The sequence below is a fragment of the Orycteropus afer genome, unplaced genomic scaffold, assembly GCF_000298275.1.
Source record: "Orycteropus afer afer isolate SDZICR_OR568_19922 unplaced genomic scaffold, OryAfe1.0 scaffold00113, whole genome shotgun sequence".
NCBI lineage: Eukaryota > Metazoa > Chordata > Mammalia > Tubulidentata > Orycteropodidae > Orycteropus > Orycteropus afer.
In genome coordinates this window covers 4029771-4047606 of record NW_006921700.1, presented here as the reverse complement: position 1 = coordinate 4047606, position 17836 = coordinate 4029771, and the positions used below count along the sequence as shown (strand labels likewise).

Here is a 17836-nt window from a genome sequence, read left to right as displayed (position 1 = left end):
CTTGTGCTGAGCTTCTAAAGAGCGATGGAAGAATTTGGAAATGGGTAGTGGTGATGGTTTCATAACACGGTGAACGTAATTAATTTCACTGCACCGTATGTGTGAAACGGTTGAATTGGCAAGCATTCTGTTATATATTTTCACGATAAAATTTTTTTTCAAGACTGTACGTACACACACACACACACACACATACACATATATGGAGCCCTGTGTGGTGCAATGGTTGAGCACTTGGCTGCTAACCAAAAGGTTGGCAGTTGGAACCCACCAAGGGCCTCTGGGAGAAAGACCTGGTAATATACTTCCTTAAAGATCACAGCCTAGGAAACCCTATGGGGCAGTTCTTTGTCCTCAGAGTCGCTATGAGTCGGAATCAACTCGATGGCACACAGCAACGACAACAATAATTGGTAGATTTCTGCATATACATATGTGTATTATCAGGTGCCATTGAGTCGCTTTCAACTCATAGCACCCTCCTGTACAAAACAAAACACTGCCCGATCCTGTGCACAAGCATGGCTGTGCTTGAGCCCGTTGTTGCAATGACTGTGTTGGTCCATCTTGTTGAGGCTCTTCCTTTTTTCCCTGACCTTCTACTTTACCAAGCATGATGGCCTTCCCCAGTGACTGGTCTCTCCTGGTAACATGTCCAAAGTAGGAGAAAGTCTCGCCATCCTCACTTCTGAGAAGCATGCTGGCTGTACTTCCTCCAAGACAGACTTCTTCATTCTTCTAGCAATCAGTGGGGAATTCAGTATTCTTTGCCAACAGCACAATTCAAATGCATCACTCCTTCGGTCTACCTTATGCTTTCACATGCATGTGAGGCTATTGAAGAGACCGTGGCTTAGGTCAGGCACACCTTACTCTTCAAAGTAATATCTTTGTCCTTTAACACTTTAAAGAGGTCTTTTGCAGCAGATTTGCTCAGTGCAATACATCGTCTGATTTCTTAGCTGCTGCTTTCGTGGGTGTTGATTGTGGATCCAAATAAAATTAAATCCTTAACACTTCAATCTTTTTTCCATTTGCCACAATGTTGTTTATTGGTCCAATTGTCAGGATTTTTGTTTTCCTTATGTTGAGGGGTAATCTATATCGAAGGCTGTAGTCTTTGATCTTCATCAGTAATTGCTTCAAGTCTTCTTCACTTTCAGCAAGCAAGGTTATGTCATCTGCATATCACAGGTTGTTAATGAGTCTTCCTCCAATCCTGATACCACTTCATATACTCTTCATATAGTCCAGTTTCCTGAATTATTTCTTCAGCATACAAATTGACTAAGTATGATGAAAGGATACAACCCTGATGCACACCTTTCCTGATTTTGAACCAAATAATATCACTTGTTCTGTTTGAATGACTGCCTCTTGGTCTATGTACACATTCCTCATGAGCACAGTTAAGTGTTCTGGAATTCCTATTCTTCATAATGTTACCTATAGTTTGCTATGATTTACATGGTCAGGTGCCTTTGCACAGTTACTAAAACACAGGGAAACATCTGTCTGTTATTCATGCTTTCAGGCAAGATCCATCTGACATCAGCAATGATATCCCTCATTCCACGTCTTCTTTTGAATCTGGCTTAAATTTCTGACCATTGCTTGTTGATGTACTGCTGCAACTGTTTTTTCAGCAAGATTTTACTTGTGTGTAATATTAATGACATTGCTCAATAATTTCTGCATTCTGTGGGAATCACCTTTCTTTGGAATGGGCACAAATATGGATGTCTTCTGATCAGTTGGCCAGGTAGCTGTCTTCCAAGTTTCTTGGCATAAATGAGTGAGTGCTTCCAGTGTTGCTTCCTTTTGTTGAAACATCTCAATAGGTATCAATTTCTGGAGCCTTGTTTTTTGCCATTTCCTTCAGTGCAGCTTGGACTTCTTCCTTCAGTACCATTGGTTCTTGATCGTATCCTGCCTCCTGAAATGGTTGAAAAGCAAGCAATTCTTTTTGATACAGTGACTGTGTATTCCTTCCATCTTCTTTTGATGCTTCATGTGTTGTTCATTATTTTGCCCATAGAATCCTTCAGTAGTGTAACTTGAGGCTTGAACTTTTTCTTCAGTTCTTTCAGCTTGAGAAATGCCAAGCATGTTCTTCCCTTTTGATATTCTGACTCCAGGTCTTTGCACATCTCATTATAATACTTTAGTTTGTCTTATAGCACCACCCTTTGAAATCTTCCATTCAGATCTTTCACTTCATAATTTCTTCCATTCTCTTTAGCTACTCTGTGCTCAAGAGAAAGTTTCAGAGTCTCTTCCAACATCCATTTTGGTCTTTTCTTCCTTTCCTGTCTTTTTAATGACCTTTTGCTTTCTTCATGGATGATGTTCTTATGTCACCACACAATTCATCTGGTCTTTGACTCATGTGTTCAATGCATCGTATGTGTTCCTCAGATGATCTCTAAATTCAGGTAGGATATACTCAATGTCATATTTTGGCTCTTGTTGACTTGTTTTAATTTTCATAAGCTTCAACTTAAAATTGTTGTTGTTAGGTGATGTCAAGTTGTCTCCAACTCATAACAACCCTATGTACAGCAGAATAAAACACTGCCCGGTCCTGTGCCAGATCCACAATCCCTGCTGTACCTGAGCCCATCGTTTCAGCCACCATGTTAATCCATCTCGTTGAGGGCCTTCCCCTCTTTCATTGACCTTTCACTTTACCAAGTGTAATATCCTTCTCCAAGGAATGGTCCCTTCTGACAACATGACCAAAGTAGGTGAAGCAAAGTCTAGCCATTCTCACTTCCAAGGAGCATTCTGCATTTCTTCCAGAATAGATTTGTTAGTTCTTTTAGCAGTCCATTGTATTTTCATCATTCTTCGCCAGCACCACAACTCAAAAGCATCAGTTCTTCTTCAGTCTTCCTTATTCATTGTCCAGCTCTCACGTGCATTTGAGGCAATTGAAAATATCATGGCTTATGTCAGGCTCTCCTTAGTCCTCAAGGGGATATCTTTGCTTTTCAGCACTTGAAAGAGGTCTTTTGCAGCCAATTTGCCAAGTGCTGTATGTCGCCTGATATCTTGACTGCTGCTTCTATTGGCATTGATTGTAGAACCAAGTAATATGAAGTCTTTGACAATTTCAATCTTTTCTCCATTTATTGTGATCCTGCTTATTGGTCCAGTTGTGAAGGTTTTTGTTTTCTTTATATTGAGGTGTAATCCATACTGCAGACTGTATTCTTTAATCTTTATCAGTAACCGTTTCAAGTCATCCTCACTCTTAGCAAGCAAAGTGGTGTCATCAACATATTGCAGGTTGTTAATGATTCTTCCTCCAATCCTGATGCCACATTCTTCTTCATATAGTTCAGCTTCTCAGATTATTTGCTCAGCATACAAGTTGAATAAGTATGGTGAAAGGATATAACCCTGATGCACTCCCTTCTTGATTTTAAACCAGGCAGTATCCCCTTGTTCTGTTCCAACAACAGCCTCCTGGTCTGTGTACAGGTTTCTCATGAGCACAATTAAGTGTTCTGGAATTCCCATTCTTCTCAATGTTATCCACAATTTGTTATGATCCACACAATGAAATGGTTTTACATAGTCAATAAAACACAAATAAACATCTTTCTAGTATTCTTTGCTTTGAGCCAAGATCCATCTGACATCAGCAATGATAGCCCTCATTCCACATCCTCTTCTGAATCCAGCTTGCATTTCTGGAAGTTCTTTGTCAACATACTGCTGCAACTATTTTTGAATTATCTTCAGTAAGATTTTACTTGTGTGTGATATTAATGATATTGCTCAATAATTTCCACATTCTGTGGGATCACCTTAAAATTGCATATGAGTAATTGATGGTTTGTTTCATGGTCAGCCACTGGCCTTGTTCTGACTGATACCGTTGAGCTTCTCCATTGTCTTTCCACAGATGTAGTCAATTTGATTACTTTGTATTCCATCTGGCATGGTGTATAGTTGTCATTTATGTTGTTGAAAAGAAGTATTTGCAGTGAACAAGTTGTTGGGCTTGCAAAATTTCTGTTATTTGATCCCCAATGTCATTTCTATCATCAAGGCCATATTTTCTAACTACTGATGCTTCTTCTTTGTTTCCAACTTTTGCATTCTAATCACCAGTAATTACCAATGCATCTTAATTGCATGTTTAGTCAATTTCAGTCTGCATAAGTTGGTAAAAATCTTCCATTTCTTCGTCTTTGTCTTGGGTTGGTGTGTAAATTTGAATAATAGTCATATTAACTGGTCTTCCTTATAGGTGTATGGATATCATCCAATCACTAACAGCATTGTAGTTCAGGATAAATCTGAAATGTTCTTTTTGATGATGAATGCAATGCCATTCCTCTTCAATTTATCATTCCAGACATAGTAGACCATTTGATTTTTGTCTGGTTCCAGACGGCCAATACCTACCTATCCATTTCCACTCACTAAAGCCTAGAATGGGAACTCTGGTACCGTAGTGCCTAAGGCACTTGATTGTTAACCAGAAGACTGACGGTTCAAACCCACCAGCCACTCCTCAGAAGAAAGTTTGGGCGATCTACCTCCGTAGTGATACTGCCTCGGAAACCCAAGGAGGGGTTGCTATGAGTTGGGTCTGACTCGACGGCACACAACAACAATAACAACAAAGCCTAGGATATCAGTGTTTATGTGTTCCAGGGAAGACCCAGTTAATGGGAGCCAACTCAGTGTTCCAGGCTTTTGCAGATACTTTTCTAATGACTCTTCAATCATTGAAATAAATATGGACAACTCAATTGGACCTGTGTGCTGGGGACCATGGTTGCAGGGACATCAAGCTCAATTGGCATAACATATTACACATAAACATTTTTCTACGTCCTACTTTGATGTGGAGCAACTGGGATCTTCAAAGCTTGCAATCAGCCATCTAAGATGCAATAATGAGTCTCTCCAGAGCAAGGAAGAATGAAGAAAAACAGACACACATAGAAACAATTAGTCCAAGGAACTGATAGACTGTGCAATCCTCACCCTATATGACCACAAGACTGGAAGAACTAGATGGTGCCCGACTACCACTATCAACCACTCAGAGAGTGATTGGTGCAGGAGATCCTGGATAGAGTAGGAGAACAATATGGAACAAAACTCAAAGTCATTAAAAAAAAGAAAGACCAGGCTTGCTGGTCTGATAGAGCCTGGTGAGACCCCTGAAACTATGGCCCCTAGTTACCCTTGAGGTCTGGAATTGTACTCACTCCCATGGCTTCTAGCCAAACAATAGGCAGGCATATGGGCTGAACATTTACATTGAGTAGATATACTACTTAGAGTGATCAATCATGGAAGAACCAAAGGCAGTGTTTTCACAGGAAGACAGCTAGGGGAGCAGGAGTGCATGTGAGGAAAGGACACAGGGAAGAGGTAACTACAGGGAGGAAGTGGGAAAAGAGCTGTTGTATTGTGGGGAATTGCAATCAATGTCATGAGACAAAATAGTTATGAACTGCTATGTGAAAAATGAATTTGCTCTGTAAACTTTCACCCAAATAACAATTTTTTAAATAAATAAATAAATATCAACAACTCAAAACCCTAGCCATTATGTGTAAAACAGACATAAGAAGTTTCTGATAGGTGGGGAGAATGGCTAGGACCACAGGACTTGAGGAACAACATTGTGGTGAGTTTCCTGGGTTTTCTTTCTGCCTCTTATGTCTCAGTCTTGGAACTAAGGAGGCCAGCAGCCCTCAAGGCCAACAGGCAAAAGAAACACCCCAATGAAAGCCTGTTTTCTCTAGTCCAAGGACCAGGAAAGGGGCAGCCTAGCACAGCAGAAAATTTTTAGACAATAACTGCTCTACTCCAGCCAAACACCACAGATAAAACAGTGGCCCCACTCTACCCATACTCCCAAAGCTTCAGCAAGGAGTCTAGATTTCCACTCTTGCCAGCTTTGATGATACCCCAACATCCCAGCCAGGATGATGTGAGAGCAGCCAGGTGGAGCCTTTGAACTCCCATCCCTGCTCAGAATTAATGAAGAACTCCCTTTGGAAGTCAAACTAGTCCCAATATGGAATGCCTACCCTCTTTCTGCAAATAACAAGTCAGCATCCCCCCCTTTCCACTGTTGAAACAGGGTCAGAGGGAAGCCAGCTGAAACAGTTGAATTAAGTCCAGGGTTTCATAACATAATACCACAAACATCCATAATACCCAGACCTCTTGTCATACCAAAAATCAGGGGGATCTCGCTCAATCCTAGGTATATACCCAGAAGAAGTGAAAGTAGGAACACAAACTGAAACCTCTATACCAGTGTTCATTGCAGCACTTTTCACACTCACCAGAATGTGGAAACAACCAAAATGTCCACCAACAGATGAATGGATAAACAAGATGTGGTATAGGCATACAATGGACTGTTATTCAGCCATCAAGAGAAATAAAGTCCTGAAGAAAGCTACAACATGGAGGAACCTTGAAAATACTATGCTGAATGAAATCAGCCATGAAGGGACAGATACCGTATGATCTCAGTTACATGAAATAAGCAAATATATAGAAACCAAAGATTATTAGTGGTTGCTGGAATGGGAGAGAGGGGAAAGGGGGACATTTTTGCTTAGGGAGCATGGAGTTTATGTTAATGGTGGTGGAATAATTTGGAAAAGCACAGTAATGATGGTTGTACGACATGAAGAATGCGATCAGTGTCACTGAATTATACATGTAGCACTTGTGGAATTGCTGAATGATTTTTTTGTGTACATTTTCACCACAGTTAAGTAAATAGATAGATAGATATCATCTATTTAAAAATCAGGGGTATCTTAAACCGAAAGAAAAAAGACAATCTGCAGTTGTCAACACTGAAATGACAGAGATGTTGGTATCATCTGACAATGATTTTAAAGCAGCTGTCATAAGAAAAAATGGTTCTGGTGGCATAGTGCCTAAGGCATTTCACTGCTAATCAGAAGGTTGGCAGTTCAAACCCACCCACTGCTCCGTAGAAGGAAGATGGGGCAATCTACTTCCATAAAGATTTACTGCCTCGGAAACCCAGTGGGGGTTGCTGTGAGTTGGAATCAACTCAATGGTAGTGAGTTTGGTTTTTACATTTTGGTCATAAAAGTGCGTAGGAGAACAATTAGGAACACACTTGAAACACATGAGAAAAATAGATCTAAACAAAGAAATAGAAGATGTAAAGAAGAACCAAATAGAAATTTTAGAATTGAAAAGTATAGTAACTGAAATGAAAAAGTCAGTGGATGGGCTTAACAACAGCATGGAGGGGAGAGGAGGGAGAGAAGAGGATGTGAGTATAAATGGGCAGCCTAAGAGATACGTGAGGTGATAGCTGTGTAAGATTCCCTTTGCGTCAAGTTGATTCCGACTCAAAGAGATGTAAGATGTTACCATGGAGGAACACTGGGTAAAGAATATGAGGGATTATGCTGTATTATTTCAGGAGGAGAAAAAAAAAGTTTATTTAAAAAAAAATGCACTTTCATTTACAAAGCACAAATAAAAAGAAGAAAGTAACGGTCTTCGTCCCATCACCCAGAGATCACCACAGTTAGCATTGAGTGTATATCCTTCTATATTTTCCTATGCATATAAACTCTTCTCTTAAGAAGTGCCACCACATTCCATGTTATGAGTTGTGTCTTCTCCCATCAACAAGAGTGGACCCTTTGCCGTGTCCCTAACTGCTCTGCATTCAGTTCCCACTGTCATGCACATCTTTGTACTTAAATCTCTGTGCACGTTCTTGGTTATTTCCTTTGGATAAACTGCCGCAAGTGGAATCACTACATCAAATGGTTCTCATATTTAGAAGTTTTTTAAATAAATTGCGTATTTCCCTCCACAATATACTAATTGCTACTCCTACTGTATGATGTGATGAGTGTTACATGTTACCATCTCTGTGAAAACAAGACTCACTTAGCTTCTTTAGTTCATTTCTGCAAACTCTGCCACTAAGTGCAAAGCTTTTGAATGTAAATAAAAATTTATTTGGGTCCCTATGAGACACAGAAGGTCTGGTAGCATAGTGCCTAAGGCATCTGACTGCTAACCAGAAGGCTGGCGGTTCAAACCCACCAGACACCTCAGAAGGAAGGTTAGATAATCTACTTCTATAGTGATACCGCCTCAGAAACCCACGGAGGGGTCGCTATGAGTTGGGTTCGACTCGACAGCAGTGAGTTTGGTTTTTGGTTTGGTTAGGAGACGCAAACGGTTAAACACTTGACTACTAGCCCAAAGGATGGCAGTTCAAACTCATCCAAAGGTGCTTCAGAAGACAGCCTGGCAATCAGCGTCTGAAAATTCACAGCCTTGAAAACACTACGATGCACTTCTGCTCTGCACACACGGGGTCGCCGTAAATCAGAATCAACGGCAACTAACAAATAACAAAGCCACTAAGTGGGAAGCTTTTCAATGGAAAAAAATTGTTCTTCCTTTTAAGGGGAAAATTATGAGTTTAACCCCAACTTAAGGTACCCTCCATTTCCACAGATGAAAAATATTAAGCAAACAATGAAACCAAGTTCATGTAAATAATAAACAACAATTTGAAAGTCAGTAAACCCAGCTTGTTCATAAAATGCAGTGCAATGGAAGTCCACTGTACCCTCCAAAGGGATGGCTTATGGAGGAGGGTGTGAGGGCTCATTCTTTAGAAGGTAAAGTCTTCTTTCTGCAAATTTCCTTCACCAACTTCACAACTTTTGGGGGGCTCGTGGTAATCCTGCACTCCAACTGCACTTCATGTTAAGTTATGGCGTAGTCAGCACCTTGAGGGTAAGATAAAGGGTAAGCCCAGAGTGTTTTGTGTGCCAGGGAAGCCACCCTTGTATACAGCAGTCTGATGGGTCACAAACAGCCCTTCCTTCTCCCTGGCTCGCTGCACAGATCAAAGCCTTTGGGGTTCGCCCCTTGATGTGCAATTCAGATTCATTCCATGTGATGTTCTCTGCTCAGCAAGTGTTACATCAAATAAATTGGCAAATCTGTCTTTGCCTAACACCATAATATTGAAATATCACTCCAGTGGCCTAGTGCCTAAGGCATTTGACTGCTAACCAGAAGGCTGGTGGTTCAAACCCACCAGCCACGCCTCTGAAGGAAGGTTAGGCAATCTACTTCCATAGTGATACTGCCTCGAAAACCCAAGGAGGGGTCGCTATGAGTCAGATCCGACTCTACAGCAGTGAATTTGGTTTTGGTTTGTTTATAGCATATTTCAGAAGGAAGATGGGGCGGTCTACTTCCGTAAAGATTTACAGCCTTGGAAACCCAACAAGGGTCGCTAAGAGTCTGTTTTTGTTTCTTTCTTTCTTTCTTTCTTTCTTTCTTTCTTTCTTTTTTTTTTTTTTTTCTTGCTATGGCATATTTATTTGAGGAGGTCTGGTGGTGTAGTGATTAAGGCATTTGGCTAACAGCAAGTCAGTGGTCTGAACCCACCCACCTCTCTGCGGAAGATGAGACAGTCTGCTTCCATAAAGATTTACAGCCTTGGAAATCCTATGGGGGTCACTATGAGTCAGAGTTGACTCAATGGCAGTAAGTTTGGTTTGGAGTTTTGGTAATAGCATATTTATTTAGTGGGTTGTTGGGTAAAATTGTCAATGTACCAAAAAAAGAAATGTTTTGAAAAGTGGATTGCTTTTTAAGAGCCTTTGTGATGAAAAGTCATGACCAGGGTCATCGTTGGGAGAGTTGAGTCTGTGTATACATCTTTGCTTGAACATGTTAGAACGTCTGGAAGCTTCACCCAGTGGTCATTATTGCCTCAGGAGGACCTAACTGGTAGCTGGGGACAGAGGCGGGAGAGTTCATTGCGTAATCTTGTGTATCTTTTTCATTTTGTTTTCTGTGCATATACTCATGTGTATTTTAATAAAACCCACTGCCATCGAGTCAATTCTGACTCGTAGCGACCTCTTTTGGGTTTCCGAGGCAGTAAATCTTTACAGAAGTAGATTGCCCAGTCTTCCTTCCATGGAGTGTCAAGTGGGTTTGAAACGCCAACCTTCTTCTTAGGAGTCATGTGCCTTAGGCACTATGCCACCAGAGCTCCTTTTAACAAGTGTTTTAATAAGGGTATTTCAATAATATAGTGTATTTCAATAATAAGTGTAGTTTAATACTACAGAGCATATTTTAATAAGTGAATAGAATACGTATTCTAAGTGAAGGATTGACCTGAGTCTTCACAAATCAGGGACCTGCCTTCCTGCCTTACTCCCTGCTGTACCCCCAGGGCCACTGTCATGGACTCTGCCAGAATTGCTGGATGTCATTGAGATTCTGACTCATACTCTCATGGGACAGAGTAGAAGTCGCCATAGGATTTTCTAGGCTGTAATCTTTACAGAGCGGGTTTCCAGGTCTTTTTCTGGCAGAGCCGCTAGGTGGCTTTGAACCACCAACCTTTCAGTGCCATCAGGGCTCCTTTGGCACATAGTAGGCACTCAGTATTTGTTGAAAGAATGAATGAATGAACACATCAGTGAATTCCTGTTCTGTGCTCGGATACAGGGACTCTGACCACCACCCCCACTTCCAGCACATCTCTGTGCCCCGTGACCTCCTCTCTGTCTCTTCCTCTTGGTTTGCAGACGGCAGCAGAGACCTCCAGGAGGGAACAAGCCCCAACAGCATGGCGATCACCAGCCGGGCAGTGCCAAACACAACAGGGACCACCAGAAATCCTACCAGGGGGGCTCAGCACCCCACCCCTCAGGGAGGCCCACCCACCATGGCTACAGCCAGAACCGGCGCTGGCACCACAACAACATGAAGCACCCACCTGGCGACAAGGGGGAGGCAGGTGCCCACCGCAATGCCAAAGAGACCGTGACCATCGAGGGCCCAAAACTCGAGGACGCCCCGGGGGACACAGGGCACGGTGCCCTCGAGATCCCCCGCAGTCCTGAGGCCCTAGCCCCTGTGGCTCCCGAGCGGCTGCCCCTACAGCAGCCAGGGGGGTCCGAGGCCGAGACAAAGCGTAAAGACAGTGTTATTCCCGAGCGCATCGGGGAGCGGCCCAAAATCACCCTGCTCCAGTCTTCCAAAGACAGGCTGCGGCGAAGGCTAAAGGAAAAGGTACCGGTAATTGAATTTCAGTTGTTGTCTTGCACCGGGGAGGACAGCCGAGAGGTAGGCATTTTGTTAGGTGGGCTTGGGGTGGGGCCTGGAGGGTTTGAGGGCCTGGGGAGCTATTTGGAGGGAAGCAGGGGGCCCCAGGGGGGGCTATGTGGACGCCTCTGTCTTACATGCCACTGGACTGCCAGAGGGCTGGCCAAGGACCAGAGTGTGTGTGACACCTTCTAGCACATTCCGGCTCCTTGATAACAGCTCCTTACCGCCTGGTTCCCCAAGAGGCCCAAGACGGTCCTGAGAAGGGAGGAAAGAAAGGGGTACCATGTTTAAGGGATGATAGGAGAGGTACGGGGAAGACCTGTTGTCCTCCAGAGCCTTTTCTCGGGTCAGACTCTGCCCTGGTGGCACTCAAGGATACTTGAGGGCAGCACTAGGCCTATGAAGTAAGGGCAGATGCTTCTCCCCGAAGTCAGTACCATCTTGGCTCTGGGCCCTGCTAGGATGGGAGCACAGGTGAGCTGGGCAGAGCAAAAGCAGCTTGACCTTCACCTTGTCCTTTCCCTCCCTCATCCCTGGGCCACATCACCCAGTGTCTAGATACAAGTGAGGGGCCTAGGGTGCAAACTTTAAGGAGGTACTTGCTCCCTGTCAGCATCATGCAAAGGTGACCCTGCCCTTGCACACCCCCAAGAGTGAGAGCCTCCTTAAATCTGGCTCCCCAGGAGCCTTGTTTCCCTACCTTAATACTGGCCCTGGTCTCTATAGCCTGGCTCAGAGCTTCAGAGGCGATGGCCCCTCCTCAGGAGCAGCTGCCTCACCTCCAGAAAAGGGTGAGGAACTGTCATTTCCAGCATAAAGTCCTAGCACCCAAGCTCAGCCTAGCATCCCCCCAGACCCCTGACACCAATGTCACCTTGGAGAAAGACAGACTTCCCCACAGCGTTCTCACACAGTGGGCAGAGCCAGCAGTCTTCATTCTGGGTCTTCCGTAGAGCTTGGTGTTCTGAGTCTGTCCCCATTCTCCTCCCACCCAACTATCCTGTCTGTCTCTCCACTGCTTTCTCAACTTTCACCCTGAAGGCCAGGCCCAAGGTCCACACTCAGGTAGGACAAAGCAGGTCAGAGCACTTTCCAAGTCAGTTCTTTTTTTCTTAATTAGTCTTTTTTTTTTTTTTTTTAAATTGTGATTTGGGTGAAAGTTTACAGAGCAAATTAATTTTCCATACAGCAGTTCACATACACTTTGTCTCATGACATTAACTACAATTTCCCACAATGCAACAGCTCCCCTCCCATTTCCTCCCCATAGTCATCTCTTCCCTGTGTCCTTCCCTCCCATGCACTCCTGCCCCCCAAGCTGTCTCCCTGTGCATACACAGCCCTTCTGTTCTCCCGTGATTGATCTCTCCAAGGAGTGTATCTACCTAATGTAAATCTTCAGCCCATATGCCTGTCTTTTGTTTGGCTGGAAGCCACAGGAGTGGATTCAATTCCAGACCTGAAGGGCAGCTAGGGGCCATAGTCTCAGCGTCTATCAGACCAGCAAACCTGGTCCCCAAGTCAGTTATTAAAGCTGAAATGATGCTCTTGTTGTCCTCCACATCCCTAAGCCCCCAGGACGTGCTTCTGTCTGAAGGCTGCCCCTGTGCCCCCATGGGCCAAGCAGCTGTGTGGTCCAAAGAAACATCTCATTTATTTCTTTACATCCCAGATGTGGGAACCAGGAAGAGGTCCCCTCCCAATGACCACTGTGTGATCTCTGCCTGCAGAGCCTCCAAGACAGGTTGCTGTAGCCTGGCTAGGGGAAGAAGACTGTTAAGTTCTTCTTGAGTTCTACTAAATGGAACCACTGTGGAACCTCAGAGTGGAAACAACCTGGGCTTTAGAGTCCCGGGCTTAGTCCTCATTCTGCCTCTGACTGGCGTGGGGACCTTGAGAAAGTAACCTCACCTCTCTGAGCCTCAGTTTCCTCACCTGTAAAATGGGTGCAATACTACCCACCTTGAAGGGATATTATGAAGACTGAATGAGATAACATTTGTGAAGACCCTTGTGGGTACGGGCTATTGTTCCTGCCTTGGAACCGTCTATGAAACAGATGGTCAGAGCAGGGTTGGACGTAGAATGGAGAAGGTAGATCATAGCACCCACATATCCATTTCAAGCACTCCCCTCAGATGAGACCTCCTGGACTCATGGACCAGGCTGAGGCTCAGGCTAGGTCCCCCTCCAATCTGCTGGCTGCCCACCCCACACAGGATGAGCCCTGGGGACAAACATGTCACCAGCCCCATCCAAGCAGTGTTTTCATCAAGGAGAGTAGCACTTCCCTTCCCCTATTTAAGAAACAGGTAAAATATTAGATATCTATGGGGCAGGAAGTTGTATCTTGTCAACCAATTTAAGGAATCAGACTAGCCTTCCTTGGAAAGGAGGATGCATTTGAGGGAATTGGGAGAAGGAACAGGACATCCAAGATTCAACCCTTACTTAAGATTCAGTTCTCACTTGAGAGACCAGTTGCTTTTGAAACTCAACCCAATACTTGTCAGACTTGGGGAACAGTATCAATCTTCTAGTCTATCCTTCTTGTGTTAGTAGGGAAGTGAAACCACTTGCCCAAAGCCACAGGACAAGAGGCGGAGAGCAGGGTCCAGAGCCTGACTCTGCTGCCTCCCAGCCCAGAGCTCCTCTTGTTAGAACTCAGGGCAAACCCAGGACTTCATTTTGTCACCCTGATCCTGCCTTTCCCACCCTGAGCTCACATCCCATCAGTTAAGCTAGATTATATTCATGGCCACCAATCTATTGTGTTGGAATATTCTGAGACTGTCAGATGCCATTTTGTTCCTTCTCCAGGCCTTGATCTGGTCCCAGTTGCTGTCAAACTTCACAGGGGTATAGGATTTTTTGTCTAAAATTTCCCTCCCGGAAATGCCAACTGTTTAGTGGTACACTGGGAATTCCTTGGCATTCAGGTATAGCTGACTGGCACAGTCTCCATTGGACTCAAAACCAGTGCTGTGTTCACATGGAACCTACACTCAGAACACACAGCCAGCCATGGGCTGAGGGGTCTGGAGGACAAGGGAACTGCTCCATGGGCCACTCTCACCAACAGAGCAGGCATTTTGGATACCACCATCTTCCTGACTCAAGTCTTCCTACCTTCACTTTCTCTTTGCCCAATTCCTTATTTATTATCTTAGTTCATCTTTTGTAAGCATCATTAAATCATTTCTAGATTAAGACAGTTAGTAGACAAATAAATCAAAACAAAGCCAATGTACATGAGAATCGGGGTAAAAGCTAGAACTCACAAGAGGTGTCAGCCCAGGATGTCAGTATCAGTACCAGTTGTCATCAAGTCAGTTTGACTCATGGCAACCCCATGTGTGTCAGAGTAGAGCTGTGCTCCATAGCGTTTCCAGTGGCTACTTTTTTGGAAACTGATTGCCAGGCCTTTCTCCCAAGGCACCTCTGGATGGACTTAGACCTCCAACCTTTCAGTTCTAAGCCCAGTGTGTTAACCATTTGCATGACTCTGGGACCCCCAGGATGTCATAGGTGCTGAGAAAAAGGTTATCAGAGAGCCTTAGGGACATGAGAGGTCCTGGTGGATGTAAGCAGCCGCAGAGGAATCAGACTTTGGGCGTCAGACAGGTAGGACTAGGTAGTTCTAGGGGTGGCAGCCCTCCCTCCCCCAAGCCACTGCCCTGCGGAAACCTTGGCTTCACTCAGGCGTGGCTGGGTTTGTCTCCCACCCCAGGATGAAGTGACCGTGGAGACGACCAGCCCACAGCAGAACAAGATGGACAAGCTGATTGAGATCCTGAACAGCATGAGGAACAACAGCAGTGACGTGGACGCCAAGCTCACCACCTTCATGGAGGAGGCCCAGAACTCCACCAACTCGGAGGAGATGCTGGGGGAGATCGTGCGGACCATCTACCAGAAGGCCGTGTCGGACCGTAGCTTCGCCTTCACGGCCGCCAAGCTCTGCGACAAGATGGCACTCTTCATGGTGGAGGGGACCAAGTTCCGGAGCCTGCTCCTGAACATGCTTCAGGTAACCTGACACCAACAGCTGCCGCCAGCCCCTCCCCGTCGGTGGGTTATTGCTAGAGCGAAGGCTGTCGATTCTGACCGCAGCTGAGCTTTTACCGAGTTCCACCCTTGCCCAATTAATTATAGCAAATAAAAAGGCACTCAAGGGGCAAGGGATGAGGGCTGGATTTGTGTGTGTTTGTGTGAGTGCTCCATGGTTACGATGGACCGATATAATTTTATAGGTGCTTTATGTTTAACCAGCCGTTCCTGCTGTTTTCATGATAAGAGGACTGCATCTCGGTCTTAGTTCTGTGCTCTGACCTCTCCATCGCCTGAACCGACATGGATTACTGTGGACTTCTCTGTGCTGTGACTTGTCCTTTCCTCATCCACCCCAGAACAATATCCCAAACTTTAGAGGTTGTACAGTTGGTTGTAGCTGGTCCTGAGATGGTTGTAGCTAATACTTGAGCAGAAAGGTATGAGTGCAGGAAGGGCATGGTCTGCTGGCCTGTATGCCATGGTTCCTGAAACCACTTTGAGGACAGAGGGAAAGTGCGGCAATCCAAGGTGGTCTTGTTCCTTGGTACTTTTTCACTCAAAAATCCCTTCACCCCAGAAAGCTTCTCTGCTCTCCTTCCCCTGTCTTCCTCCACTTAGACCAGCATCCACTGGTGATTTTACTGATTTGAGTTTGTGGTAGGGGTGGGGGTATGCATTAGACTGAGCCCAGCACATTCCATTTCATAATGGGGAGCACATGAACCTGTGGCCCCAGAGCTGGTGGCATCAAGGAAGGGTGGCAGGAGGCATGGCCTAGCAGCCACACCAGGTACCCAGGCCATCCTTGGAGACTCCTGGCTGTGGGACAGTCATCTCTATACCTACTTGGTACTTTAGAGGCTACTTGAAATACAAGTTGAGTTCTCAGTCAAGGTGAGGTAAGAGGTGGCTTGGAAGTTATGAGGTGAAAGTTGGGCTTCAGAGCTGGGAGAGACTACCTGCAGGCCTGTCTTCATTGGGGACCATCTGATTTACTGTACAACCAGGAAACCTCTGAGAGTCCAAGGAGCTGCATCAACAGTCACACCTAGATAGCAGGCATGAACCCAGACCATCCCAATAAAGCAGGCCTAGCACAGTGCCTAAGGCATCTGACTGCTAACCAGAAGGTTGGTAGTTCAAACCCACCAATCACTCTGCAGAAGGAAGACTGGGCAATCTACTTCCCTACAGATTTAATGCCTTGGAAACCCAATGGGAGTCACTGTGAGTTGGAATCAACTCAATGGCAGTGGGTTTGGGGTTTGATATAGTCACCCTAGGTTCCTGGGGGACACAAGTGGTTTGTGCTCAACTGCTAACCTGAAGGTTCGAACCCAGCCAATGGTGCTGGGGAAGAAAGGCCTGACAATCTGCTTCCCTAGAGATTGTTGTTGTTAGGTGCCATCAAGTTGTTCCTAATCATAGGGACCCCGCATGTCAGAGTAGAGCTGCCCCCTACGATCTTCTAGCCCATCACCTTTACAAGCAGATTGCCATGTCTTTTCTCCTACAGAGCTGCTGGGTGAGTTCAAACTGCCAGCCTTTTAGTTGGTAGCCCAGCTTAGCTGTTGCACCACCAGGCTTCCTTTAAAGGGTTTCTGTAAAGATCATAGCCCAGAAAACCCTATGGAGCTCACTCCTCCTCTAATACGTGGGGTTGCCAGAAGTCAGAATCAACTTGATGGCAATGGGTTGGCTTTGGTTTATGGTCGCCCTAATCTTTACCATCCCAGCCACGTGCTTTGCCCTCTTTCCCTGAAAGCTCTGAGGAGGAGCAGCGGCTGAATAGGCCTAGAGCCCTGGTTTCCCTACCCTGGTGTTTGCAAAACTGTGTCCCTCACCACACTGACTCCACAAAACGTTATTAGCTGGTGGATAAAAGAGGCCTTTGCTGAATTAAAACAGCCAGACAAGCTCCCTTCCTTCTGGGACGTCTTGCAGCCATTCTGATGCCCGTTTGCTTGCTGGCTGATTGAGCAGTGGGTCTAGGGCCATGGAACCCCTTTTGTGGCTGACCACTGCCCAGAGCTGGTGGGGGATGCTCCACCGGATACTTGTGGGCAGCGTCACTTTCAGCACAGGTTGTGGGAAGACACACCTGGCGAGGGAACTCCAGGGCAGGCCCTGCAGCCAGCAGCCCCGGCTGGACACACCTCCTACACAACCTTGTGTGTCTCCGCCACTGGCTCTGGGTAGTCATTTGGAGTCTGGCAACCATTGTCTAGAAATCTTGTCCCATCCTGGCCCTTCTCTAAAAAACACGAAAGCCAAGGCTGAAGGTCGGTCCCCCAGGCCGAGCGGGACGTGGCCAACAGGCCTCTCCCACAGCCACCCTCCGCACTCTCCCAGGACATTCCGACCCACAGGCACATGCCCAATGTGCAAATCCCTCAGGTAATGCGGGAATTCGTCACCAGGGGGGCGCGGGCGGTCCAGGAATGGGAACCCGATCAGGGCCTGGAAGCTGGGGAAGCATGGGGCTGGCCAGGGGAGGGCTCACATTGCAAGAGGCAGGCTCACACGGAGGGGGAGAGGCGGGAGGGGCCAGAATCCTAGGTGGTGCACCAGGGCTGCGCAGCCACCATGCCTTGGAGCTTTGCCTCTGTAGTGCCCACTGGGAAAGCTGCCAGCGGCTCAG

At 45.7% G+C, this 17836-nt stretch overlaps 1 protein-coding gene across 1 annotated transcript in view; it reads left to right on the top strand.

Annotated features, from left to right (window-relative positions):
* The window catches only part of CTIF (cap binding complex dependent translation initiation factor), a 303014-nt gene that overhangs the window by 161469 nt on the left and 123709 nt on the right, over positions 1-17836 (top strand). The window contains exons 7-8 of the mRNA XM_007943827.2: positions 10620-11106; positions 14873-15172. Of these exons, the coding sequence (XP_007942018.2) occupies positions 10620-11106; positions 14873-15172 (787 nt within the window). The remainder of the gene's footprint in view (positions 1-10619; positions 11107-14872; positions 15173-17836) is intronic.